Source organism: Humulus lupulus, chromosome 9 (genome assembly GCF_963169125.1).
Source record: "Humulus lupulus chromosome 9, drHumLupu1.1, whole genome shotgun sequence".
In the NCBI taxonomy this organism is placed as follows: Eukaryota; Viridiplantae; Streptophyta; class Magnoliopsida; order Rosales; family Cannabaceae; genus Humulus; species Humulus lupulus.
This window is the reverse complement of record NC_084801.1, coordinates 40,275,133-40,301,094: the sequence shown is the minus strand read 5'-3', so window position 1 is coordinate 40,301,094 and position 25,962 is coordinate 40,275,133. Positions and strand designations below refer to the sequence as shown.

At 37.2% G+C, this 25,962-nt stretch overlaps 1 protein-coding gene across 2 annotated transcripts; it reads left to right on the top strand.

Moving 5' to 3' along the window:
• The first annotated feature begins 20,013 nt into the window (after positions 1-20,013).
• Positions 20,014-23,124, top strand: LOC133801285 (uncharacterized). 2 transcript variants are annotated; one of them, XM_062239457.1, is made up of 5 exons: positions 20,014-20,241; positions 21,153-21,354; positions 21,988-22,084; positions 22,556-22,610; positions 22,714-23,124. In XM_062239457.1, the coding sequence occupies exons 2-5, from the start codon at positions 21,205-21,207 to the stop codon at positions 22,871-22,873; spliced, it is 462 nt and encodes a 153-aa protein (XP_062095441.1). In that variant the 5' UTR covers positions 20,014-20,241; positions 21,153-21,204; the 3' UTR covers positions 22,874-23,124. The 2 variants fall into 2 exon arrangements, with proteins under 2 accessions (XP_062095441.1, XP_062095440.1); XM_062239456.1 differs by having other exon boundaries at positions 20,015-20,241; positions 21,156-21,354.
• The last annotated feature ends 2,838 nt before the right edge of the window (positions 23,125-25,962 follow it).

The following is a 25,962-nucleotide window of genomic DNA, read 5'->3' as shown; positions in this document are numbered from 1 at the left end:
ATATCTCTAATTATATAAAATTATATATTAAGCTTATTAGAATCAAATAATGGACAAAAATTGTGATTGGTTATGTAGATATAATAATTTTACCCCACAAAGATTTTATTATGTTTATATAATTAATTATGATATCATATTAAATTAATTTTCTTAATCTACCCACAAGAGTTATGATAATTAATTTAATAGTTTTATCATAAAGTTTATTTACATAGAAATATCGAACCTTAAAATTTTCAATTGTTTGATTAAACTATCTTAATGTACATATAATCTTAGTAAATTAAAAATTTAGCCCACAGAAAATTTTTGTTTACTTAGATTTCATCTTCAGCATGTTTGTACACTGGTAAAACATGAATTCATATAAACCTCAAAAACTTTATACTGATAAACTTGTAATCATATTCTTGCAACATCACAACTCATTTATTCTAACGTCCCAAAAGAACTTCCCGAACTTTGGAATGATAACTCCAAAGTGTGGGAGGAGAGTATTCTCCTCCATCCAAGTTGCACAGACTTTTATTGTGCAATTAAAATCAATAAAACACCCGCCATTACCACTAGAACTTTGATTTCATATGTATGTTATTAATCTAATATGGTTAATGTTAATATTAACACATGGTGGATTGATTATAGATCAACAATCCACATTTCAAATTCCGTTCAAGGTTTACAAAACCTGATGAAGTCAGTATGAAATGAGCAAAGCATCTTATCTGGAAACAAATGGGCTCACGTGTGGTAGCTATAAGAACATGCACTTTATTTTTAAGTAGTAGTTTTGTTTTAAAGTTAGAAAAGACCTTTTATGTTCCAAGTTTTCTAGAAACTTGATTTCAGTTTCAAGACTTGTACCTTTTGGATATTCCTTTACATTTTCAGAAAAATATTTAATCTATTATATCAATTTTAATGTGTTGGGAATGGTACAATGTTTGATGGACTATACTACATTAATCTGCAAAACAATACCACTCATAATTTTATGCACGTTCAAACTAGCATTAAGAGATGTGTTATGAATAAGGAATACTCTACATTGTGGAATTGAAGATTTGGACATATCTCCATTAATAGGATTAAGATGTTAGTAAATGATGGAGTACTTAATACTTTGGATTTTACTAACTTTGATACTTGTGTAGATTGCATTAAGGGAAAGCATACCTACAAGTCTAAGAAAAAAATGGTGTCCATAAGAGTTCTTAATAATTAGAAATCATACATACAAATATATGTAGTCTAAATATGGACTCATATAGTCAGAAATACTTCATCTCCTTTATAGATGACTACTCGCGTTATATGTATCTCTACATACTTTATAACAAAAATGAAGCATTGGATGTCTTTAAGACATTTAATGCTGAAGTAGAGAAACAATGCAATAAGAAAATTAAGATAGTGAGATCAGATAGAGGTGGAGAATATTATGGTAGATACACTGAGGATGGACAAGCACCTAGTCCGTTTGCGAGGTTTCTTGAAGAAAATGGGATCATTGCCCAATACATCATGCCCAGTAGACAAAAATGGTATTTCAGAAAGAAGAAACCAAACACTATTTGACATGGTGCAAAGTATAGCAACAACTCCAAACTTCCTAAATCCTTGTAGACTGAAGCTCTAAAATGGTTGTGTACATATTAAATCATGTTCTAACCAAGGCAGTCTAAAAAATGCCTCTTGAATTATGGAAAGGTTGTAAACCGAGTCTGCAACATGTACGCATTTAGGAATGCCCCGTCTAAAGTTAGAGTATATAATCCAGAAGAAAAGAAACTAGACCCTAGGACCATTAGTGGTTATTTCATTGGATATATTAAAAGGTCCAAAGGTTTCAGATTCTACTATTCATCTCATAGCACTAGGATTGTGCAATCAACAAATGACAAATTTCTTGAAAATGACTTGATTAGTGGGAGTGATCAATCAAAGGACTCAAATTCTGAGAAAAATCATTCAGAACCTTCCACCTTGAGATCAAGATTGACAGTGGTTCAAAAACATCCCTTAAGTTCAAAGGATGTTGAACAACCACAACAAGTCATTAAACATCTGCAAGTTAATGATGAAGTTCTAATAGAACAAGTTGCTCATGAATTACCTACAGGTGATGAACATCTAGTTGAACCACATTGTAATGCCCCAAAATCCCTAATGCGGTTTAATGGCTGGATTAGTAGGCCGGGAGGGCCATAATTGTTTTATTGTACTATTAAATGATTATACGCATGTTTATGTAAATTATATTATAATATGATGTTAAATGCATGCATGTGGGTCCACATTTCATCACAGGGGTATTTTGGTAATTTGGCCCATTGATGGCATATTTGTATATTTTGGTGCATGTTCGTGATTAATTGTTAAGGCCACATTATAATGTGGATTTGTTCGAGCTATTCGGCATTAGACGATCTTTAAATATAAACTATCGGTTTGGTCATAACAGGTTTAAGCTCGGGGCTCGGGGCTCAGGGTGAGTCTCAGGGTGTTTTGGTGAATAGAGCGTTGCCGAGAATTAAAAGGTAACGGGTTGTGAATTATTGGTATTTGAGGATATCGGGAATTGGAGAACGTTAAGTATGAATAGGTGGGAAAGGACGGTTTTACCCTTGGGAGTCTTTAGAAACCTTTAAATGACCTAGGGGCAAAATAGTCATTTCACCCCTAAGATATATATATATATCAGCTTTGTAGACTGTAGAAGCTTACCAAAACAGAGCCAAGTTTCCCTTTCTCAAGTTCATCATCTTCCTCTTGTTTCCTTTGGAGTTTTTTTATCCCAATTTGAAGAACTAAGCTAAGGAATCAAAGTTTGGAGCTTAGGACTTTAGTTCAATTATTGAAGAGGACTTAAATCTAGCTTGAGGTAAGAATTTATCCATGAAACCTTAGTTATACTATGTTCTTCTTATGGTTTTCAGTTGTGAAATTTAAGGTGTTAAGTTGAGAATTAATGGAAGTTTTTGGAGGAAGTTCACTTGGGTGATGCTTGTATGGTGGGTAAGTTGTGGTAGCAATTGGGGGCTTTGCTCGGTGATGTTGGGGGAGTTTTAATGAGGTTTTAGATTGAGTTCGAAGGGATGAAAACATAGTTTTTGGCTGAGTTTTAGGTGGGGCCACGGCTCTGTTCTAGAACGCCGCAGCCCAAGCTTAAGAAAATGGGAGGAAGAGGCTAAAGGGCCGAAGGGCCGCAGCATGGCCAGGGAGGGTCGCAGCCCTTAGTGGCATTTTGGCCAGAAATAGGTTTTTGGCTTGGGGATTCAAGTCTCAGGCCTTGAGATCGATCCTACTACCCGGTTTAGTAGGATTCGATGTCTTGGAGGCTAGGTTTTTGTTCAGGAACCTTTGTTATTCATTTTATTGATGGAATCCCATATTTGGTTATGACCAGGTGACCATCAAGAAACCGAAAGGTTGATCGTTCTCAAGGGTCGTTCTTATACTAATTCTCGCTCGAACCAGAGGTAAGAAAACTACACCCTATATGTGACATGCGCAGTTATTATTGAGGCATGTTGATTGTTAAATGTGGACATTGATTGCATATTAAATGCTTTGCAACTCTTGCTTACTTGTGTATGGCACTGACTATTCCGGAGCGGTACTGGTCGCGTATTACTGACCCAAGAGTCAGGAATGGCATAAGCGTCAGAAACGTAGAGCCGATAAAAGTTTAGATCTAATCGATATCAGCATTGAATGACTCATATGGGGTATTAATGCTAGACCGACCCTAAGGTCGAAGAAAACTAAAGCTTGACTAGTCTAAGACTAGTTACTCAGAGCCAGGGCCAAAGGCCTAGGTGACTGTTTTGTCACGTGGCTAGGGAGCAGAATCCCATGGTTGTGACTCTATGGTCATGCGGTAGGTTATGTTGGTGACTAGTTCATCAAACACTTATCTTGTTCGAGCTAGTGAAAGGATCACTTATTTGTAAAGCCCAGGTGACCCTATCGCCACATGGCTAATGGGAGCGGAACCCACCTTAGTGACTTTTACAACTGTCACTCCTCTATTTTGGACTGAAAGTCCTGAGTGATTATTATGATCATTGTTGATATTATATTCATGCAATATTATGTTTTCTTGCTGGGCTGTGGCTCATGGGTGCTATGTGGTGCAAGTAAATGGAAAGAAAAGCTCACCCAGCCTTGAGTGGAGAGCTTAGGTGGTGTTGTGTACATATGCGGCCGCTTGACCACCACGGCCAAGGAGTTCTCAGAGGAACTAGGGGGTTTACCCTATTTTCGCCGCTTAGGACGACGGGTTGTAAATTTAAACTGTAATGACCATTTTAAGTTGTAAATAACTTGTAAATGTTTTAATGGGCCCATGAACAGTTTTATGTTTTAAATAAAATATATGTTTTCCCTTTTGATTGGTTTTCCACTTTAACCTATTAATAACACTAGAAGCACGTTTTTAACCAAATAACTCGGGTAGCGAGTTAAATTTACGGTTCAACGTTCATAGTAACTGTCCTGGGGTAACCAGGGCGTTACAACTTGGTATCAGAGCGTGCCAAGGTTAGGGTTCCTGTAGACTGGCTTGGCATGTACACTCACCACTGAAGACAAGCTCGACTCATGGTTTTGTTACTATTTATGTAGTGATATGTATAACTGCTTAAATATAGTATAAATGCTTTACATGTATGCATGAGACACCATGTTAAACCTGTGCCCTGAATATTGCATCTTCAGCAACAGTGTGCTAATTAGTACTGATATTGCTGGCACGTACTTATTAGTATTGTGGATTGTGAACTATTATCTGATACATGCTAAGTGATAAATGCTAAATGCTATAACCATGTATCTATTTGTATATTTGTATAACTGTGGAATTTGGTGATTATCTATTGATCTTGGACCGTAAGGCAGCAAGAGGTTTAGTTATCACTACCTGACTAGCTCTATTGATTATTGTTTCAGTAAGGTATAAGTTGATAAGAATGAATCCAGGACAGACAAATACATCAGCTAGCCAGAGTGATCAAGGCCAGAATAATAATAATAATCAGGGTCAAGAGAATGACCAGGGACAGATTCCACAGCCATCTCCTGCAAACTGGCAGCAGTTATCTAATCATCTGCAGGCTACAGCATTGAAGCAGGGAAAAGAGCTTCGCCTCTTGAGACAACAGCAAGCTCTAGCAGTGGCCAGTGTATCTGAGGCACCTCCTGTATCAGTGTCAGTAGCTGAGCAGCTGCCAGAGGTTGGTAATAAATTGGAGCCTCTTTATGAAAGGTTCAGGAAGCAGCAACCTCCAGTTTTTTAAGGCAATGCAGATCCTGCTAAAGCTCAACAGTGGATGAGTATGATTACCACCATCCTGGATTTCATGAGGGTGACTGGTAATGAAAGGGTGGCCTGTGCCACTTATATGTTTCAAGAGGATGCCCGAGTTTGGTGGGAAGTTGTAACCCAGACCAGAAACGTCAACGCCCTGAGTTGGGAAGAGTTTCAGACTCTGTTCAATGAGAAATATTATAATGATGCTATCAGGGCTGCAAAGGCTGAGGAGTTTATCAGGCTACTTCAGGGAGGTTTGTCAGTGACTGAGTATGCCTTGAAGTTTGATCGATTGGCAAAGTTTTCCATGGAGTTGGTGGCCACTGATGGGACCAGGAGGGAGAGATTTCTGCAGGGGCTACAACCCAGATTAGCTCGTGATGTTTGTATTACCAATGTGGCAGGGGTTACTACCTATGCACAGGTGGTTGAGAAGGCACTCACAGCTGAGAGTGTGGAGAACAAGATCTAGCGAGAGATTCTGGATGAATCTCATACTACACCTTACTATTTGCATCCAGGCACCACGAAGATGTATCAGGATGTGATATCATTGTATTGGTGGTCAGGGATGAAGAAGGATGTAGTGGAATATGTGGCTAAGTGCTTGACATGTTAGCATGTCAAGGCTGAGCATCAGAGGTCGGCAGGGTTATTGCAGCCTCTGGATATCCCAGAGTGGAAGTGGGAAGACATCACAATGGATTTTGTGGTGGGCTTACCCAGGACTGTTGGTCAACATGACTCTATTTGGGTGATAGTGGATCGCTATACCAAATCAATTCACTTCTTTCCAGTGAGGACTACATATACAGTTGATCAGTATACATATACATCGTGACTCTACTTTTACTTCCAAGTTCTGGGGAAGTTTATAGAAGGCCATGGGAACACAGTTGAAGTTCATTACTGCTTATCATCCTCAGACAGATGGGCAATCGGAAAGGACGATCCAGATATTGGAAGACATGCTGCGAGCATGTGTTCTGGACTTTGGTGGATCTTGGATTAAGTATCTACCTTTGATAGAGTTTTCCTACAATAATAGTTATCAGTTTACCATTGGAGTTGCACCTTATGAGATGTTGTATGGTAGGAAGTGCAGATCTCCCATTCATTGGGATGAGACAGGTGAAAGGAGATACTTGGGTCCTGAGGCAGTTTAGAGGACCAGTGAGGCCATTAAGAAGATTAGAGCTCGGATGCTCGCTTCTCAGTGTAGTCAGAAGAGCTATGCAGATCCCAAGCGTAGGAACGTGGAGTTCCAAGTGGGAGACTATGTCTTCCTTAGAGTCTCGCCATGGAAAGGGGTGAGGAGATTTGGGAAGAAGGGCAAGCTGAGCCCTAGGTTTGTAGGTCCATTTCAGATCCTGGAAAGGATTGGTCAGGTGGCTTACAAGTTGGCCTTACCTCCGGCATTGTTAGCCATGCATAACGTGTTTCACGTTTCAGCTCTTTGAAGGTATGTATCTAATGTGATTCATGTTTTGAGCTATGAAGATTTAGAGCTTGAGGCAGATTTCTCCTTTGAAGAGCAGCCAGTCTAGATACTTGACAGAAAGGACAAGGTCCTCAGGAATAAGACGATACTTTTGGTTAAGGTATTGTGGAGGAATAGCAAGGTCGAGGAAGCGACCTGGGAGCTGGAGTCAGATATGCAAAGTCAGTATCCCGAGCTGTTAAGGTAAATTTCGAGGACGAAATTTCTATAAGGAGGGGATAGTTGTAATGCCCAAAAATCTCTAATGCGGTTTAATGGCTGGATTAGTAGGGCGGGAGGGCCATAATTGTTTTATTGTACTATTAAATGATTATATGCATGTTTATGTGAATTATATTATAATATGATGTTAAATGCATGCATGTGGGTCCACATTTCATCACAGGGGTATTTTGGTAATTTGACCCGTTGAGGGCATATTTTTATATTTTGGTGCATGTTTGTGATTAATTGTTGTGGCCACATTTTAATGTGGATTTTTTCGAGCTATTCGGCATGAGACGATCTTTAAATATAAACTATCGGTTTGGTCATAACAGGTTTAAGCTCGGGGCTCGGGGTGAGTCTCGGGGTGTTTTGGTGAATAGAGCATTGTCAGGAATTAAAAGGTAACGGGTTGTGAATTAATGGCATTTGAGGATATCAGGAATTTGAGAACGTTAAGTATGAATAGGTGGGAAAGGACAGTTTTACCCTTGGGAGTCTTTAGAAACCTTTAGATGACCTAGGGGCAAAATAGTCATTTCACCCCTAAGATATATATATATCAGCTTTGTAGACTGTAGAAGCTTACCAAAACAGAGCCAAGTTTCCCTTTCTCACGTTCATCGTCTTCCTCTTGTTTCCTTTGGAGTTTTTTATCCCAATTTGAAGACCTAAGCTAAGGAATCAAAGTTTGGAGCTTAGGACTTTAGTTCAACCATTGAAAATGACTTAAATCCAGTTTGAGGTAAGATCTTATCCATGAAACCTTAGTTATACTATGTTTTTCTTATGGTTTTCAGTTGTGAAATTTAAGGTGTTAAGTTGAGAATTAATGGAAGTTTTTGGAGGAAGTTCACTTGGGTGATGCTTGTATGGTGGGTAAGTTGTGGTAGCAATTGGGGGCTTTGCTTGGTGATGTTGGGGGAGTTTGAATGAGGTTTTAGATTGAGTTCGAAGGGAAGAAAACAAGGTTTTTGGCTGAGTTTCAGGTGGGGTCGCGGCTCTGTTCTAGATCGTCGCGGCCCAAGCTTAAGAAAATGGGAGGAAGAGGTTGATGGGCCGCGGCATGGCCGATGAGGGCCGCAGCCGTGCTGTGAGCTGAAGGGGGGCCGCCTCTGGTTGAGGGGCGGGCTGCGGCATGGCCAGGGAGGGTCGCGACCCTTAGTGGCATTTTGGCCAGAAATAGGTTTTTGGCTTGGGGATTCAAGTCTCGAGCCTCAGGATCGATCCTACTATCCGGTTTAGTAGGATTCGATGTCTCGGAGGCTATGTTTTGGTTCGGGAACCTTTGTTATTCATTTTATTGATGGAATCCCATATTTGGTTATGACCAAGTGACCATCAAGAAACCGAAAGGTTGATCGTTCTCAAGGGTCGTTCTTATACTAATTCTCACTCGAACCAAAGGTAAGAAAACTGCACCCTATATGTGACATGCGTGGTTATTGTTGAGGCATGTTGATTGTTAAATGTGGACATTGATTGCATATTAAATTCTTAGAAAATCTTGCTTACTTGTGTATGGCACTGACTATTCTGAATCGGCACTGGTCGCGTATTACTGACCCAAGAGTTAGGAACGGCATAAGCGTCACGAATGCAGAGTCGATAAAAGATTAGATCTAATCGATATCAGCATTGAATGACTCATATAGGGTATTAGTGCTGAACCGACCCTAAGGTCAAAGAAAACTAAAGCGCTTGACTAGTCTAAGACTAGTTACTCAGAGCCAGGGCCAAAGGCCTAGGTCACTGTTTTGTCACGTGTCTAGGGAGCGGAATCCCATGGTTGTGACTCTATGGTCATGCGGTAGGTTATGTTGGTGACTAGTTCATCAAACACTTATCCTGTTCAAGCTAGTGCAAGGATCACTTATTTGTAAAGCCTAGGTGACCCTATCGTCACATGGTTAATGGGAGCGGAACCCACCTTAGTGAATTTTACAACTGTCACTCCTCTATTTTGGACTGAAAGTCCTGAATGATTATTATGATCATTGTTGATATTATATTCATGCAATATTGTGTTTTCTTGCTGGGCTTTGGCTCATGGGTGCTATGTGGTGCATGTAAAGGGAAAGAAAAGCTCACCCAGCCTTGAGTGGAGAGCTTAGGTGGTGCTGTGTACATATGCGGCCGCTTGACCACCACGGCCAAGGAGTTCTCAGAGGAACTAGGGGGTTTACCCTATTTTTGCCGCTTAGGTCGGCGGGTTGTAAATTTAAACTATAATGAGCATTTTAAGTTGTAAATAAGTTGTAAATGTTTTAATGGGCCCATGAACAGTTTTATGTTTTAAATCAAATATATATTTTCCCTTTTGATTGGTTTTCCACCTTAACCTATTAATAACACCTAGAAGCATGTTTTTAACCAAAGAACTTGGGTAGTGAGTTAAATTCACGGTTCAACGTTCATAGTAACTGTCCTGAGGTAACCAGGGCGTTACACACATGCTCCCCAAGAGCTTGCTGGTGTAACCTTAAGAAGATCCACTAGAACAACAAAATCGACAATTCATAGTGACTACATTGTGTATTTGTAAGAATCTGACTACAATATTGGAGCCATAAAAGATATAGAAACATTTTCACAAACCATGGATTGGCAAGAATTGAAATTGTGGTACAATTCCATGAATGAATAAATGAATTCTATGAAGATCAAAAAAGTCTGGGATCTTTTTGAGTTGCCTAATGGGTCTAGGGCCATTGGGTGTAAGTGGGTCTTCAAACAAAGAAAGACTCATTAAGCAACATTGAGAGACATAAAACGAGACTTGCTGCTAAGGGATTTACTCAAAAAGAAGGAATTGCACGGAGACCTTTTCTCTTGTTTCTAAGAAAAATTCCCTTAGAGTAATCTTGGCATTAGTTGCTCATTTTGATTTAGAGTTGAGACAAAAGAATGTGAAAACTACTTTCTTGAATGGTGACCTAGAGGAGGAGTTATACATGAAACAACTAGAAGGATTCTCCTCTAGTGATGGTGAGCATCTGGTATGCAAGCTTAAGAAGTCCATCTATGGATTAAAACAAGTGTCCCACCAATGGTATTTAAAATTACATGATGTCATCTCTTCCTTTGGGTTTGAAGAAAATGTCATGGATCAATGTATATACCAGAAGATCAGTAGGAGTAAAATTTGTCTTCTTGTTTTATATGTGGGTGATATTCCTCTTATAACCAATGATAGGGATTTTCTCCATGAGGTGAAATAGTTCCTCTCAAAGAACTTTGAGATGAAGGATATGAGTGATGCATCTTATGTCATTGGCATTAAGATTTATTGAGATAGATATCACAAGGTATTTTAGGTCTATCTCAAGAAGCCCACATCAACAAAGTTTTAGAGAGATTTCAGATGAAAAATTGTTCACCAAGTGTTTCTCCCATTCTTAAAGGAGATAAATTAAATTTGAGCCAGTATTTGGATAATGATCTGGAAAGGGAAGAAATTAAGAACATTCCTTATGCTTCTGCTGTCGGAAGCCTAATGTATGCTCAAAACCTGATACTGCATTTACTGTCAGAATGATGGGATAACAAGTATGAGAGCACCTAAGAGCTACATAGAAAGTGATGAGGAATGTTTATGATACCAAGGATTACATGCATATATTGAGACAAACTAACAATATAGAAATAGTTAACTAGTCAGATTCAGACTTCTCCTGCTATATTGATTCACATAATTCAACATTTGATTATGTTTTATATTTACTGGTAGAGTTGTGTCACGGAAACCCTGATTGCTACTTCCACTTTAGAAGTCTGATTCAATTACTGTTTTGAGGATACATCGTATGGTGTATAATTTTAGAGTTTTAGGTCTTCGAGTTGTAGATTCTATTTCTAAGCCATAAAGAAAACCTTACGAAAAATTCAGCTGCAGTATTTATGGCTTGAAACAACAATAATTGTAGTCGAAGCTAGCATATCGACATTGAGTATTTAGCCATGAAGGAGGGTGTTAAGAAAATGAAAGTGGTCATGAAGCACGCAAGCACTAAATTGAATGATCGCACATCCCTTGACTAAAGGAATTCCATTGCAAAAATTCAAGGATCATGAAGTGAATATATGGGATTTTGTTTCCCTTATGTAATTTTTCATTAAAAGTTATTAATGAAACTCTTATTTATATATTTTCTCATATTCATGTGCACTTTAATTTCATTTGGTAAAACTTATCTTCATTGGACCTGAATAAACATAGGGTTTATTCATTAAGTTGCATTGCCACATAAAGTTTATTGTTAAGTAATAAATACATTGTAATACACAAAAGACAATACTCGTCATAAAAGATGACATATCGCTATGATTCATGTGTTTGTTGCCTAACAAGGATAACCATTGGGCTTAAGTGGTACTTTAGTTTAAATGCAGACCAAGTGGGAGAATGTTAGAATATTTTATTAAATTAATTAGAGTTACCAAAAAACATAATTCTAATTAATTATGATTAAAGTCAATATTTGGATTAATTGACAGATATTGTATCGTCTCAAATTCCCTAATAAGGCTTAGTGCCTTGGTTAGGGGGCCATGACGGAAATAAATGATTTGATTGCATTATTATGTGATTCGATGCATGAGTAAATGAATTATGCAAGTTATATTATAATATGACTGTATTTGCATGCATGTGGGCCCGTTTCTTAGTAGAAGGGCATTTTTGTGATTTTGGCCCGTTGATGGCATATTTGAATATATGTGTATATGATTGAGACTACATTACTATGTCGGTATATTTGGAATATTCGACATGAGGCGATCCTAGGGAGAAAGTTAGTGGTCTAGTCATAACAGGATCAAATACCTAGCTCGGGGTGAGCCTAGGGGTATTTTGATAATTTAGTACATTACCGAGATTTATCGGGTAATGGGAAATTGTTTAGTGATTACCTGAGGATATTGGAAGTAACGAGAATTATGAGACGTTAATTATGATTAACGGGATATGTGACAAAAGGCCATTTTTCCCTTGGGGCATGTGATGAGTAAGTTAGTGGGCAGGGGTATTTTAGACGTTTACTGCCTAGAGAAGTGATATACTCAACAGCCCAGAACCTAGTAGAACACTCAAAATAGAACATACTCAGCAGCCTAAAACCCAGTAGAACACTCTCAACTCTCTCTCTCTCTCCTCTACGCTCTCTCCTTCCTCTCACTAAGTTGGATTGGTTTTTGAGAAAAGCTAGGAGAATTCAAGGCTTGGAAGCTTGAATTTGGGTGGTTTGATGTTCTTGGGGCTAAGAGTTGATTAGCTGCAACTAGGAATACATAATTCACGTTGAGGTAAGGTAAAAATCTTTGTTTGATTTAATTATGTTTTTATTTTATAGTGTTCTTGAGCTTTGTGGCTTAAGGTATTGATTTTGTGTTTTGGTGGGGTTTTGATCAAGTTTAAGGTTGGGTTTTGATGGTGTTAATGTCCTGTTGATTATTGGGGACTGAATTGTGATTTTGGGGTTAGTTTGGGATGGATTTCTGAAAGAATTGGAAGAGGAAAAAACTTGGTAAAATGTTGTGAAAATTTGATAACGCAAGTATACATATCATTTCAAGTAATATAGTGCACAAGCACGAGTATCGTCCCACGAAGACTGAATTACTAAGTACCAATATTTAATTCCTAATCTCTATTTGGCTAACGAAAATTTGTTGACAAGAGAGAACTAAAACATAAACATAAAAACTATGAAATAAAATCAATTAAAACCTATGAATTCTAAACAAATAACAATAAAGATAATTAACTAATGAATGAAAATTAGGGAATTTAATCTCATCATCTTTCCACTCTTTATTTCCTTAATGCATTATTATTATAAGATTTTCTTCTAAATGAAATAGCAAGTTACAAAATCATTCTAGATATATAAACTTTGACCTATGTGTGAATTTTCTATATTTTATGATAAACTCAACATATAGGAAGCATTAAGCATAAGAACTTATAAGCTACATAAACCATATTGATACTCTCGTTCAGTATTGAAATCTATGTCTATTCAATTATAACATGTTTGAATCTCACCTTTCAGATTTTGAAACAAATTCATATATGTCATGTAATAAATGACCAATAAATCACAAGCATTAAGCATAAATTGAAAAGATCCCAAATGAGAAGAACAAAACATAAACTTGCATTAATTCATAGAAGAGTTTCAAGAGACTCAATTAAAAACCCTAAACCTAGATATAGTTCATATTCATACTATTCAAATCCATGAAATTAACAATCAACATAAACTAAAGATGAAAAGAAAAAAAAAGAAAAGATAAGGAAAAGAAAAACTATAATTGATCCAATGTTTCCAGCCGTCTTCTCCTAGTCCCAATTCTGCATAATTAGGGTTTAGTACTGAAAATCGCATTAAAATACAAAACCATACGATCTCCCGAAGTGAAATGACGAAATTGCCCTTCTTTAAAGAAATCTGCAAAAATCCTTACTTTCCCATCACCTAGCGCGGTCATGGCACTGTGTAGCGCGGTCGCGCTACATGCTTCAAATCACCATTTTTTCCAAATTTTCATCTTTTAACTTCTTTTCATTCCAAAGCATCCCGAGTCCTTCAAACATAAAAACAAACCAAAACAAGTGTAAAATGTAACAAAATAAACCTAATTGACTACAAAAACTTCCTTAAAAACTAGGTTTGTAGGGTCGCACCGCGATCCTATTCTTGTGGCGCTGCGACCTGCGTGAACCCAAGGCCCAGGGGTTTTTATTTTGCATAGACGCGCCACGACCCTTCAAGGCTGCACTGCGACGCACGTCCCTGTGAATGTAAGGGCTGGGGGGCTTTGACTTGAGGCGCGCCGCTACCCATAAGGGGTGTCGCGGCGCGCATAAGGGAAATGAGCAAAACAGGTTTTGAGTAATGGGAAATCAAACCTAAGGGCTCGGGAAGGATTCGACTACCCAGTTTAGTAGAATTCGAGGTCCCTGAGACTAGGACTCGGTGCAGAAGTCTTTATTTACTTGATATTGATGAGTGTCATTTATTATGGTTATGACAAGGGTACCACTAGGGCTCAGGAAAGGATCATGCTTGAGGGTCGTTCATATTTAATTTACGCTTGGACCTAAGGTAAGAAAACTGCACCCAATACGTGATGTATGTGATTAGGGTTTGGCCTAGTTGTTACATATAGATTTGATTAGGGCTTGGGCCTCTGTAAATGAGCATGATTATTATTATGTTTGTGATTGTTTGATTAAGCATGTTGAATGCTCTGTGCCTGGATAATTATTATATGATGTATGCCTGTTTGCATTATTTGATTGAGAAAGGCTTGACTTATAAGTCAAGGACGGCAATAGCGTTGAGCACTGGTCGAAAGCATTGGCTTATAATTCAAGGGTTGAAATAGAGCATTGAACACTAGTTGATGTGGTTAGGCCTAATCAGAAGCGCATTATACGCTTTTCCGACCCAATTGTCGTGGAAAATTAAGCGCTGGGTACGCTGGGCCAGCTCTAAGGCTGGTTATACAGAGGATAGGACAGTGGGCCCCGAGGTGACTTATTAGTCCCATATCCTTGGGCACATGGCCCCTGTATGACTTATTAGTCATCTAGTTAGGGCAGCAGGCCCCTGTGTGATAGTTTAGCCACTTATTTGCATAGAATGCATGAGTAGGCTTATTACTGGTTGGCATACTTATTATGATTTTGTGATATATTATTAACTGCTTATCAAAATGCTTAAGTTTTCTTGCTGAGCCTTGGCTCACGGGTACTATGTGGTGCAGGTAAGGGGAAAAGGAAGTTGGACCAGCCATGAGTTGGAGAGCTTCGGTGGCAACATGTACATATGCGGCTGCTCGACCACCACGGTCAAAGGAGGAACTAGGGTTAAACCCTATTTTGCCGCTTAGGTCGGCTGGTCATAACCTTTGAATTGTAATCAACCTTTTAAACATTATTTTGGGATCTCATGTATGGGCGTAAATATTTTAATGAAATGGTTATTCCTTTTTTACCAAAATTCTTAACCTTAAACCGTTAATCACATTTAGTTGCACGTTTACGGCCAAAAGACTCATTTAGAGAGTCTAACACCATTTAAAACACACAGTGTAACGGTCTTGGCTATCCAGGGCATAACATATATTCTCAATATGGTCAACATTTAAGGTAGGTACTCAATATTGAGTTACCCAATATTTCATATCCTATTGAATGTCATATAGTTTGACATCAATTATGGAAAAGACCTTGATGGAAGGTCTCACCTATATAAATAGAGGGCTTTGGTTCCCAAGTTCAACGTTCATTCTCATACTCCATCTAAAGAGCAAGTGAGATCTTGGAAGTCATTTACCCTCACTAATACTCTTTTCTTTTCTTTTTGCAGATCTAAGGCTGTTATATCGAGATTAATAAAATCAATGGCTGGAGGTATACTCTAATGATCATCTTTATTTTGTGACAATCATATTCAGTCTATTATGCTTATTAGGGTTGTTATGCATCTATATAAATTATTTTGCAGAAAAATCATGTATCTCACCCAACTGGGTTTGCCTCATTCCCCAAAGTGAATGCCATTACATCTGACAATCATAGGCGTGGTCACGGTCGTGGACGTGACCATAATCAAAGTCATAGTCGTGAACATGGACGTGGATGCAGACATAGTAAGGGTCAAAGTAATATTTGGCAACGTGGTGATTATAATAATAGCTCCTCTACTTCGCTGAAAACCACAAGCAATAAACATCAGGGAAAGAGCCCACAAATAAGAATAAAAACTTATGAAAACTTATGTTTCAGGTGTGGTATGAAAGGACATTGGTCACATACTTGTCGTATGTCCAAACATCTTGTTGATCTTTACCAAGCCTCTTTCAAGGAGAAGGAGAAAAATACAGAAGCAAACTTTGTATATCAAGATGATGACCTCCTCGATGAATCCTTGGATATTACAAACTTGGATGTTGCTGATTTTTTTAATGATGATCTCATCAAAGGCAACATGAATATTTCTACTAGCAATGAGAAAGTCCACAATTAGAGTAATTTTATTTGTCATGCTTGACACATATATTCGTTATTTATTTTGTTTTAAGATGTTTAGTTTGGTATGTTAATTTTATGAACTTATGTTTAAGTATTTCTATTTAGAACTTATTATGTATTTTTTATCCCTTTTTTGTTGGTTAATAAAGAAATGGACATTATCATCCTTTACTTGATTCCAAGAATGATTGTGAATATATATGTTTAGCGGACAGCGCAACAACTCATGCAATACTTAGAAGCGATAAATATTTTTTAACAAGAATGAAGGCAAGTGTTAATACAATATCAGGCAGTGCAAATTTGATTGAAGGTTCTGGAAGAGCCATTATATTAATGCCTAGAGGAACAAAAATTATCATAGATGGTTCTTTATTATCTGCCAAATCAAAAAGAAATATGTTGGGTTTTAAAGATATACTTTGTAATGGATATCATATCGAGACAATAGATGAAAATAATATTGAGTATCTATGTATTACATCTATTGCTTCAGGAAAAAAGAGTAAGTTAGAAAAACTGTCTGCTTCGTCCTCAAGTTTGTATGTTACACGAATAAGTGCAATAGAGGCACATGTTACAGTGAACCAGAAGTTCACTGATCTATAAAGTTCTTTTATTGTTTGGCATGACCGGTTAGGTCATCCCAGTTCAATCATGATGTGTAGAATTATAGAGAACTTACATGGTCATCCATTGAAGAACCAGGAAGATTCTCTTATCAAATGAGTTCTCATGTGCTGCTTGTTCACAAGGAAAATTAATTATTAAGCCATCACCAGTAAAATTTGGGATTGAATCTCCTGGATTTCTTGAATGAATTCAGGGTCACATATATGGGCCTATTAGCTCACCATGTGGACCATTTAGATATTTTATGGTATTGTTAGATGCATCAGTCAGATGGTCACATGTTTATTTATTGTCTACTCGTCATGTGGCATTTGCAAGATTTCTTGCCCAAATAATTTGATTACGAGCACAATTTCTAGACTATGTAATAAAGACTATTCACCTAGATAATGTTGGTGAATTTACAACACGGACTTTTGATGATTATTGTATGTCAACAGGGATAGAAGTTGAACATCCTATCGCTCATGTACATACACAAAATGGCTTAGTAGAACCATTCATTAAATGCCTCCAGTTAATTGCTAGACCATTACTTATGAGAATTAAACTCCCAATTTCAGCTTGGGGACAAGCCATTTTACATGCAACAACACTTGTGCACATTAGGCCAACATCAAATCATAAGTTCTCCCCATTACAATTGGCTTTTGGTCAAGAGCTTAATATTTCTCATCTAAGAATTTTGGTTGTGCAGTGAATGTTCTAATTGCTCCACCACAACAAAGATAGGTCCTCAAAGGAGGTTGGGTGTATATGTTGGGTATGAATCTCCTTCTATCATTAAATATCTTGAACCCATGACTAAAGATATATTTACAACATATTTTGTTGACTGTCATTTTGATGAGACAGTTTTCCAAGCTTTAGGGGAGGAGAAAAGAAACAACTAGAAAAAAAATTACATGGAATGCTCAATTACTATCTCAATTTAATCCTCGTACAAATCAATGTGAACTTGAAGTTCAAAGAATAGTTCATTTGTAAAATATTGCAAATCAATTGCCAGATGCATTCACTGACTCGAAGAAAATTACAAAATCACATGTTCCAACTGAAAATGCTCCAGTTCAAATTGCATTATGAGAAGGACAATATGCTAATGAGTCTAAAGCATGCTTGAAGCATGGTAGACCGGTCAATTCCAAAGATAAGAATCCTCAATAAAGAAAATGAGCAAATAATCAGGATGATCCTAATGAAGAGGCTGATAATTTCGAGGGAGATATTGACATAAACAATCTCAAATATCTTGAAGAGATTCAGGCACCTAAAAATATTAGAAATAATGAGATCTCAATAAACTATGTCAATACGAAAAAAGAATGGGATTGATTTGAGTTAGTTGTCGATAATGTCTTTGCTTATAATGTAGTGCTAGAAATTGTAAATGAAAATGATGATCTTGAACCTAAATTTGTTAAATAATGTCAAAATAGAAAAGATTGGTCAAATTGGAAAGAAGCAATTCAATATAAATTGAATTCACTTGCTAAACACAAAGTATTTGGACAAGTAATACAAACACCTAAACGTGTAAAACCTGTTGGATACAAATGGGTGTTTGTGCGAAAAAGAAATGAGAATATGAAGTTGTAAGATACAAAGCACGACTTGTAGCACAAGGATTTTTTCAAAGACCAGGTATTGATTATGAAGAGACATATTCTCCCGTGGTGGATGCAATTACGTTAAGATATTTGATTAGCCTGGGTGTTCATGAAAAACTTGATATATATTTAATGGATGTAGTCATAGCCTATTTGTATGGATCAATAGATTGGGATATTTACATGAGAGTCCATGAAGGATTCAAGATGCCCAATGTATATAATTCAAGTCATCGAGACATGTACTCAATTAAATTACAAAGATCATTGTATGGACTAAAACAATCTGGACACATGTAGTACAATCGACTTAGTGAATATTTGCTAAAAGAAGGATATCAAAATGATCCTATTTGCCCATGTGTTTTCATAAAAAGATCAGGTTCTGAGTTTGTTATCATAGCTGTGTATGTTGACGACTTAAATATTATTGGAACTCTTGAAAAAATTTCAAAAGTTGTAGTATATCTAAAGAATGAGTTTAAGATGAAAGATCTTGGAAAAACAAAACTCTGTCTTGGTTTACAAATAAAGCATTTAAAGGGTGGAATTTTTATTCTTCAATCAACATATGTTGAAAAAGTTTTGAAACAATTTTTTATGGACAAATCACACCCATTAAGTAGCTCAATGGTGGTTAGATCACATGATGTGAAAACAAATGATTTCCGACTTAGAGAAGAGCTCCTTGGTCCTGAAGTGCCCTATCTTAGTGCAATACGAGCCTTAATGTATCTTGCTAATTGCACAAGACCTGATATAGCATTTTCTATAAATTTGTTAGCAAGATATAGTTCTGCTCCAACGTATACACATTGGAGAGGGATTAAGCACATACTGCGCTATCTTCAAGGTACTATTCATAAAGTGTTATTCTATTCAAATAAATGTGGGTCACAACTAATTGGTTATGCATAAGCTGAAAATTTATCTGATCCACATAAAGCCAAATCTCAAACAGACTATTTGTTAACATGCGGTGACACTGCTCTATCTTGGCGTTCAACAAAGCAAACTCTAGCAGATACTTCTTCAAATCATGTTGAAATACTTGCAATTCATGAGGCAAGTCGAGAATGTTTATAGTTGAGATCAATGATACAACATATCTGGGGAACCTGTGGATTAACACCCAATAAAGAAGTGTCAACAATTCTCTACGAAGATAATGCTATATTTATTGCTTAACCAAAAATGAGGGTACATTAAAGGAGATAGAACCAAACACATTTCACCGAAGTTCTTTTTCACACATGATCTTCAAAAGAGTGGCGATATTGATGTTCATCAAATTTGATCAAGTCACAATCTTGCATACTTATTTACAAAGTCATTACCAACATCAACATTCGAGAAGATGCTACATAAGATCAGAATGCATCGATTAAAGGATCTTCAAGAGAGCCAAAATAAGGAGGAGTAAATACTCACTGCACTATTTTTCCCTTTGGCAAAGTTTTTGTCCCACTGGGGTTTTTAGGTTTAGACAAGATTCTTAATGATGCAATTTTCATGGACATCCAAGGAAAATAATCATAAGTATTATATATATAGATGTCTATAATAAAGAATTACTATATTACCCAAAGTAAAACATCAACATTAATTCTTGATTGTACGTAAGTACTTGATTTTCAGTATAAATAGGATCCTTCCCCAATCAAATAACACAAAAATTTCATTAATTCTTAGTATTACTCTTTATGTATCTCTTTCTCAATCTCTTCAATATTTTAGTTTATATTATTCTCAATAATTTTATAAAACTAATAAAATTCTTTTGGTGTTAAAGAACTTCCTACTAAAAAAAACAAAGACAGCGGCTAACTTGAGCCACCGCCGCCAGCCGTCGAGACTAGCCGCTGCCGGCGACGTTCCGTTGGAATTGAACCTTTTTTATAGGAAAAGAAGAAAAAAAACAGTAACTATTCAAGTATGTATTTACGCGTGTATTGTTGCTATGTTTAAAACATCATATAGTTGTTATGGGGTCAATCAATCGAAGTTAGTGCTAGCAAGCTCACATGCAGTCGTGATTCACGGCCGCGGATGTGAGGCCAATTAGATGAACTGAGTGAACCCATCTGGGTATTTTGTTTAGCTACTTGGTGAATATCTTTTGTTGATTATTTTTGCTACTTCGAAAATAATTCGCTCGCTAGATGTTTGATGAAATGCCTCAGAAATTATCTTCATAGTTAGGCTCTACCTGGAAGGTTAACGGTTTTTATTCTTTGTTTGTTTAAGGAGACTTTTGGATAGTCCATTTTAAGCTTGAATATACAATGCATCTTAATTCTAAGTAATTTATGTTACATTCTATTTTAGAGGAATTCACATCACTAGAATGCTCAATATCATTATCCTGAAGTACGCCTACTTTGTAAATATTCTTCAATTTATATTTATGTCATTCTTAATTATCTGATTCTTTTTGGTGCTTCATGTTTTCCCTTTCAAATTTAATATAGACAAGAAAGTAAGAAAATTGAGTTCCAATCTAGTTTACCAAAATTTGAGCACTGAAACTGCTCACCACATAGGTTTACTTCTATCAATGACATCAAAATCAAAGTAGCAAGTATTCATTGCAACTTTGTATAAGTTTTTATATGCTTCATATAATTTTTTTAATCCACAATATCTTTTGGTGATGCCTTTGTTTACCTTCAAAGTTTAGATCCCAATTCAAAATATTGATTTTTCAGCTGTGAGGTATTTTATTAGCATTGTCTTTCTGTACATAGCTATTATATCCTCAAATATTGTAGGATTATATGGTTAAATGAAAAAATTTATATCACGCTTTCATCTAACTCTGTAACCTCATTTTTGGGTCTTTAGCAGTGCCCGTTTGTGGTTTCACACATTCACTGCGCTGGTAGGAGCACATACAATGATTATGGTAGTAAGAATGCTGAGCTTATCTACAACAGTTCGATTAGAAGCCACAATTTTGAATGAAGCCCCGCAACGTCATCCATGGCACACAAACCCTACACCTCGTCTTTCATTGGCTAAGCCTTCTTGGGTCGTCCGTACTGAGGCAAGTGACCCTCTTCATGTGTTCTCTATGAGGTTATGTTATGTGTTCACTGTTCACTGTTATCTTTTATTTTCAGTTTCTGTTTGTTGGTTTCTCTGAAAATGAATAAAGTAATTATAAGCAATATAATTTAGTTTTTTCTAACCTTACTCGAACCTTCATCCTTTGTTTATTTTTCTTATGCCTTGAAGCGACCAACACATCTTATTGAAAACCATACCAGTCTTCCTTATTGTTAGTCCCTTGTTTTTCATTAACTTCATAATCAAGAGCTATCATCCCTCCTCAATATTATTATTAAGGTCAATTGACTTTACCACTATCTTGTTACAAAATTTTAGCACCAACATTTTATATTCTATTATAAGGGAGTCCTCTTGGTATGTGTGCAAGTGATTTCCGTAATATTTCTGTTCTCTTATGATTGCATCTATATGCCAATCTTCTAAAACTAGGAATCTGGGAATTTGGTATATCTCAAATTATTAGTTTTTTTTTTGGTTTTTCAGAATCTGTCATAATCTCCATCAACATTGAATTTGGTCCTTTCTTTAAAGGGTTAAAACGTTGCAGATGATTTCATTCATACTATAAATTCATGTTACTAACTTCTTTACTTCTTTTTTTTGGCAGTCAAATGTTCATAGAGAAGAAAAGAAAAAGCCAGATCCACCTTGTGTGGTCTGCATGGGGAGTGGAAGGACTGAGTGCCACACTTGTCGGGGAAGAGGTCTCATTTAATGCTGCCTGTCATTCTCAAAATTTAAGCTTTTGCACTTTGCGTCTTGATGATTAAGCTCTTTCCTATGATGGTTACCTATTATTACCTCAGTAAATTTTGAGCTTTTAAAAATTTCTGATTTACTTTCAGCTAAATCATTGTCTTGGTTTCATTTTTTTCAAGTTTTGCCACAAATATTCCCATCATCTCAGTGTTCTATTTATTTAATCTAGTACCAAGTCATCTAATATCACTATATACTAGTGTCTAAAGCAGAAATTTCTGATGTTTCAGTATCTAAAACTTGTTATAGTTAAGTTCAGTCGTGTTGTACTGTGCGGTTATCTTCTTAAAGCTTTAAGATTCTGTTTTGCTGAAGTTTGTTGCGTGTTTCCCAGACATCTAAGCTGAGAGGATCATCCATAGGCAGTTCCTCTTTCAATTCTTTTCATCTCACACAAGAATGTTGTTATATGACAGGGAGGACAAACTATACAGACGTTGAGATGCTTCCTGAGGGGGAATGGCCAAAATGGTGATGTGTTGAACTCTTTTGAAACGGTTTTGTTTTGGAAGCATGCTTGGAATTTCACCAGATGGTTTTACTCCAAACCAACTTTCTTTAACCACTCTTGCAGGTGTGGGACTTGTGGCGGAAGTGGTCTCGGCTACTGTCCTCGATGCCTCGGTACTGGAGAGTATAGGTACGTAATGGGATTTCAGTTCATGAAGAGGGATGCCAATTACACCCAAGATCGCAACAAACGCCGCAGTGTAGCAGATTTTTATGAAGAATAATCCATATTTTTAATTGAAAAATTCAAATCTACATGTTTTAAAATCTTGGTGACATTAGCCAAATTTTTTGTATAGCTCAAATGTGATGTAGAAAGAACACCACCATACTTGTTAGAGAGTAGAGATTAGTGTTAATCCGTAGATAGCTCGGAGAAATCTTTTGTTTTAGTTTCTTCCTAGTTTCAGATATTATTTGTGTTGTATCTTCTACAGTATAACCTCAATTAATTAATAACTTCATTTAAATTATACTTTTGTCTGGTTTGGGACAAACATGATAAAGTAATATTTTTTTAGAAAAACATATAGTTCCGACTTGATATATAAATTAATAATCTCATTATTTATAAAAAGGAGAATAGCGGCAAAAGTACCCTATGTTTTGAAAAACTAGTAAATTAATACTCAATCTTTTTTTATGTGGGAAAAGTACCCAATGTCCACTTCCGTTGGTATCCGTAGATATCCAGTTCATTAAGTTCGTTAAAGCTGACCTAGGACCCATGTGTCAGCTTATTATTGGCCCATTTAAAAATATTTTATAAAATTAAATTTAAAAAAGAAAAAAATTATTAAAAAATAATTTAATCAGTAAAAAAAATTTAAATTTTCAGACAAGTTATGAGAATGCAGTTCTCGTTGACGATCTTCTTCTTCGTCTTTGGTGATGAGAATGCACTTCTCGTTGATGTCGCCGAGTAGTCTGAGCCGTAGGTGTCCCTCATCGCAAATGGTTGGAGATGGGATCTCGACGGTTGATTCTTCCCGTGCTTATTTAAAACAACAACAACAACAATAATAATAATAATACGAGTGGCAGCGTGGCAGTCGCAGCTCCTAATAATGTGTCGTCGCCTTCGGTGGGAGCTCCTGAGAAAAAAAGAAAAAACACTTTTTGAACGTTAATCAAATTAAACACTGTTTTTTTTATATTTTTAAAAAAAATTATTTGATCTAATTTTATTTAATCATTATTTCTATATATATATATATATATATATTTGGAAATGTAGGAGGGTCTGGAAGCATTGGTGGAAGAGGTTTCGGTGAAGAGTGCAATGGGTCGAGGTTCCTTGGTTAGAAGCAAAGTCGCCGAAGTTCATAACTTGTCTGAAAATTTAATTTTTTTTACTGATTAAATTATTTTTCAATAATTTTTTTCTATTGTAAATTTAATTTTAAAAAATATTGTTAAATGGGCCAATAAGGAGCTTGTTGACGCAGTTTTTCGCCAACAGATAATTATACGAATAAACATGATGGATTAGTGCTAAATAGTGAACCGTAATATGAAAATAACGTAACTCTAAATTGGCGAAATTAGCATCGTGGGAAGGTTATCACTCCTTTCCTTTTAGGAGGTTCGAAGATTAAAATCCCTCTAGTCCACCAGTCAATATTATTGATCTCTCTTGACTATTCCTTACAGGGTGTTTCTTTACAAAAATATGCCAACCCCTTGCAATGCCCAGGGTCTTGGTATTTATAGGGAGAGGATACCTGGGCGTTGGTAAATGGGGTCATCCCGTGACCTTCTTACCCATCATGTCATCTCTGTAACACTAATGATTAATTCCTAAAACTTGACAGTGAGGTGTGGTCTAATCAATAGGTAAGGGGGGATAATGGGCCGCATGGCCCAAACCAGTCGTGGGGTGTCTGAACACGCACGTTTATACTACGTGTCTGAGAATTCAGGAATGGAATAGACACGTGATGTCTGATATGTGCATGTTTACATTGTGTGGTAGCCTTTACAAGGATTCGGGTGTCAGATCTATACCGCACCTCGAGCTTGATGTAGCGCCAGCTCGTGATATCCATACTGCTGACCCGCTGCCTTCGAGTAGACTGCTAACTCTCTGATCAGCTTGGGCTGGAGAGGTGGAGACTCGTAACAACAGCTCCGGGTGGACGATTTACATGTGGCAAATTGAATTATGCCATTTTCTAGCTTACTAATAACTCGCGGATATTTAGGGCGTACATTTGCCCACCAAGCCCTGCTCGTGACACATGATGTCATCTGTGACCACAACGAGGGCTTTTAGGTTTCTTTTTCGACTCTTCATGTCCTGTCCACTGCGCAGGTATCAGACATGTGGAGCACCGCGGTTGGCGACGGTCCGACTTCCGAGAATTGCATTAAATGGCCTAGCCTATCTTCGGCCGTCGTTTCGCCTATCGAGTTATGACCCTCGTATCTCGCATTAATGCGATCGAACGATCCTCGTTCCTTTGCCTCTTACGTATATATAAGGTTGGCCACCTTTCGCATGAGCCACCCTTTATTTGAAATTTTTTTCCTCATCTTCTCTCCTCTTTAGCCTTAGAAGTCTTTCTTCTTCCGGTTATCGTCCCAGAGATCCCTACGCTCTTGCCACAAGAGTTCCTCCGTGCCTCCAGTTCTAAAGGCTCCACCAGGACTCCGACTCCTACGCTTCTTGCGACTTTCACACGGCAAAAACACTGTGAGTCCTCTGCCTGTTGCACGTTTTGATATTTCCGTTTCTCTGTTAGGTAAACTTCTTTCATAGTCGCACACTGTAGGTTGTTTTTGGCTGGTGTTCTATGCGTAGGTTTTTATCCTAGGGGTATCGATCATATGAGAACATGTTTAGGAATGTGATGTATAGGACAAGATAATTTTTGGGTAACTTTTCTGGGTAGCTTTACGGAATGCCTGTTTGGGGAGGGGAAGACGATCGGTTTCTGGGGTGCAAAACCGGGTAGCTTAGGGGTCACGCTTCCCAGGCGGTTTTGCTTTTTGAAACTTTCCCTCCAAGGCAAGCATTATCCTGACCCTCCTAACACACAGATCTCGAGCAATCGAGGATCCGTTGGGAACATAGGCGCGTGATCACATCATCGCGTGGACTCACGCACCGCAGGCTGAGATTACCTCAGCTCGTGCACGAAAATCATTTCTCGCGCTAGATTCCCTTTTCTATTTTTAGGTCGCCTATCTAAACTTTCTTCATCTTTGTTCGCTAGGCGACCAGATGGGGCCTAGGAAGAACATGCCCAAAAAGAGCGCTGCCAGCTCATCATCCCAGCAGCCCAGCAAGGGGAAAGAGATAGTTGCTGAA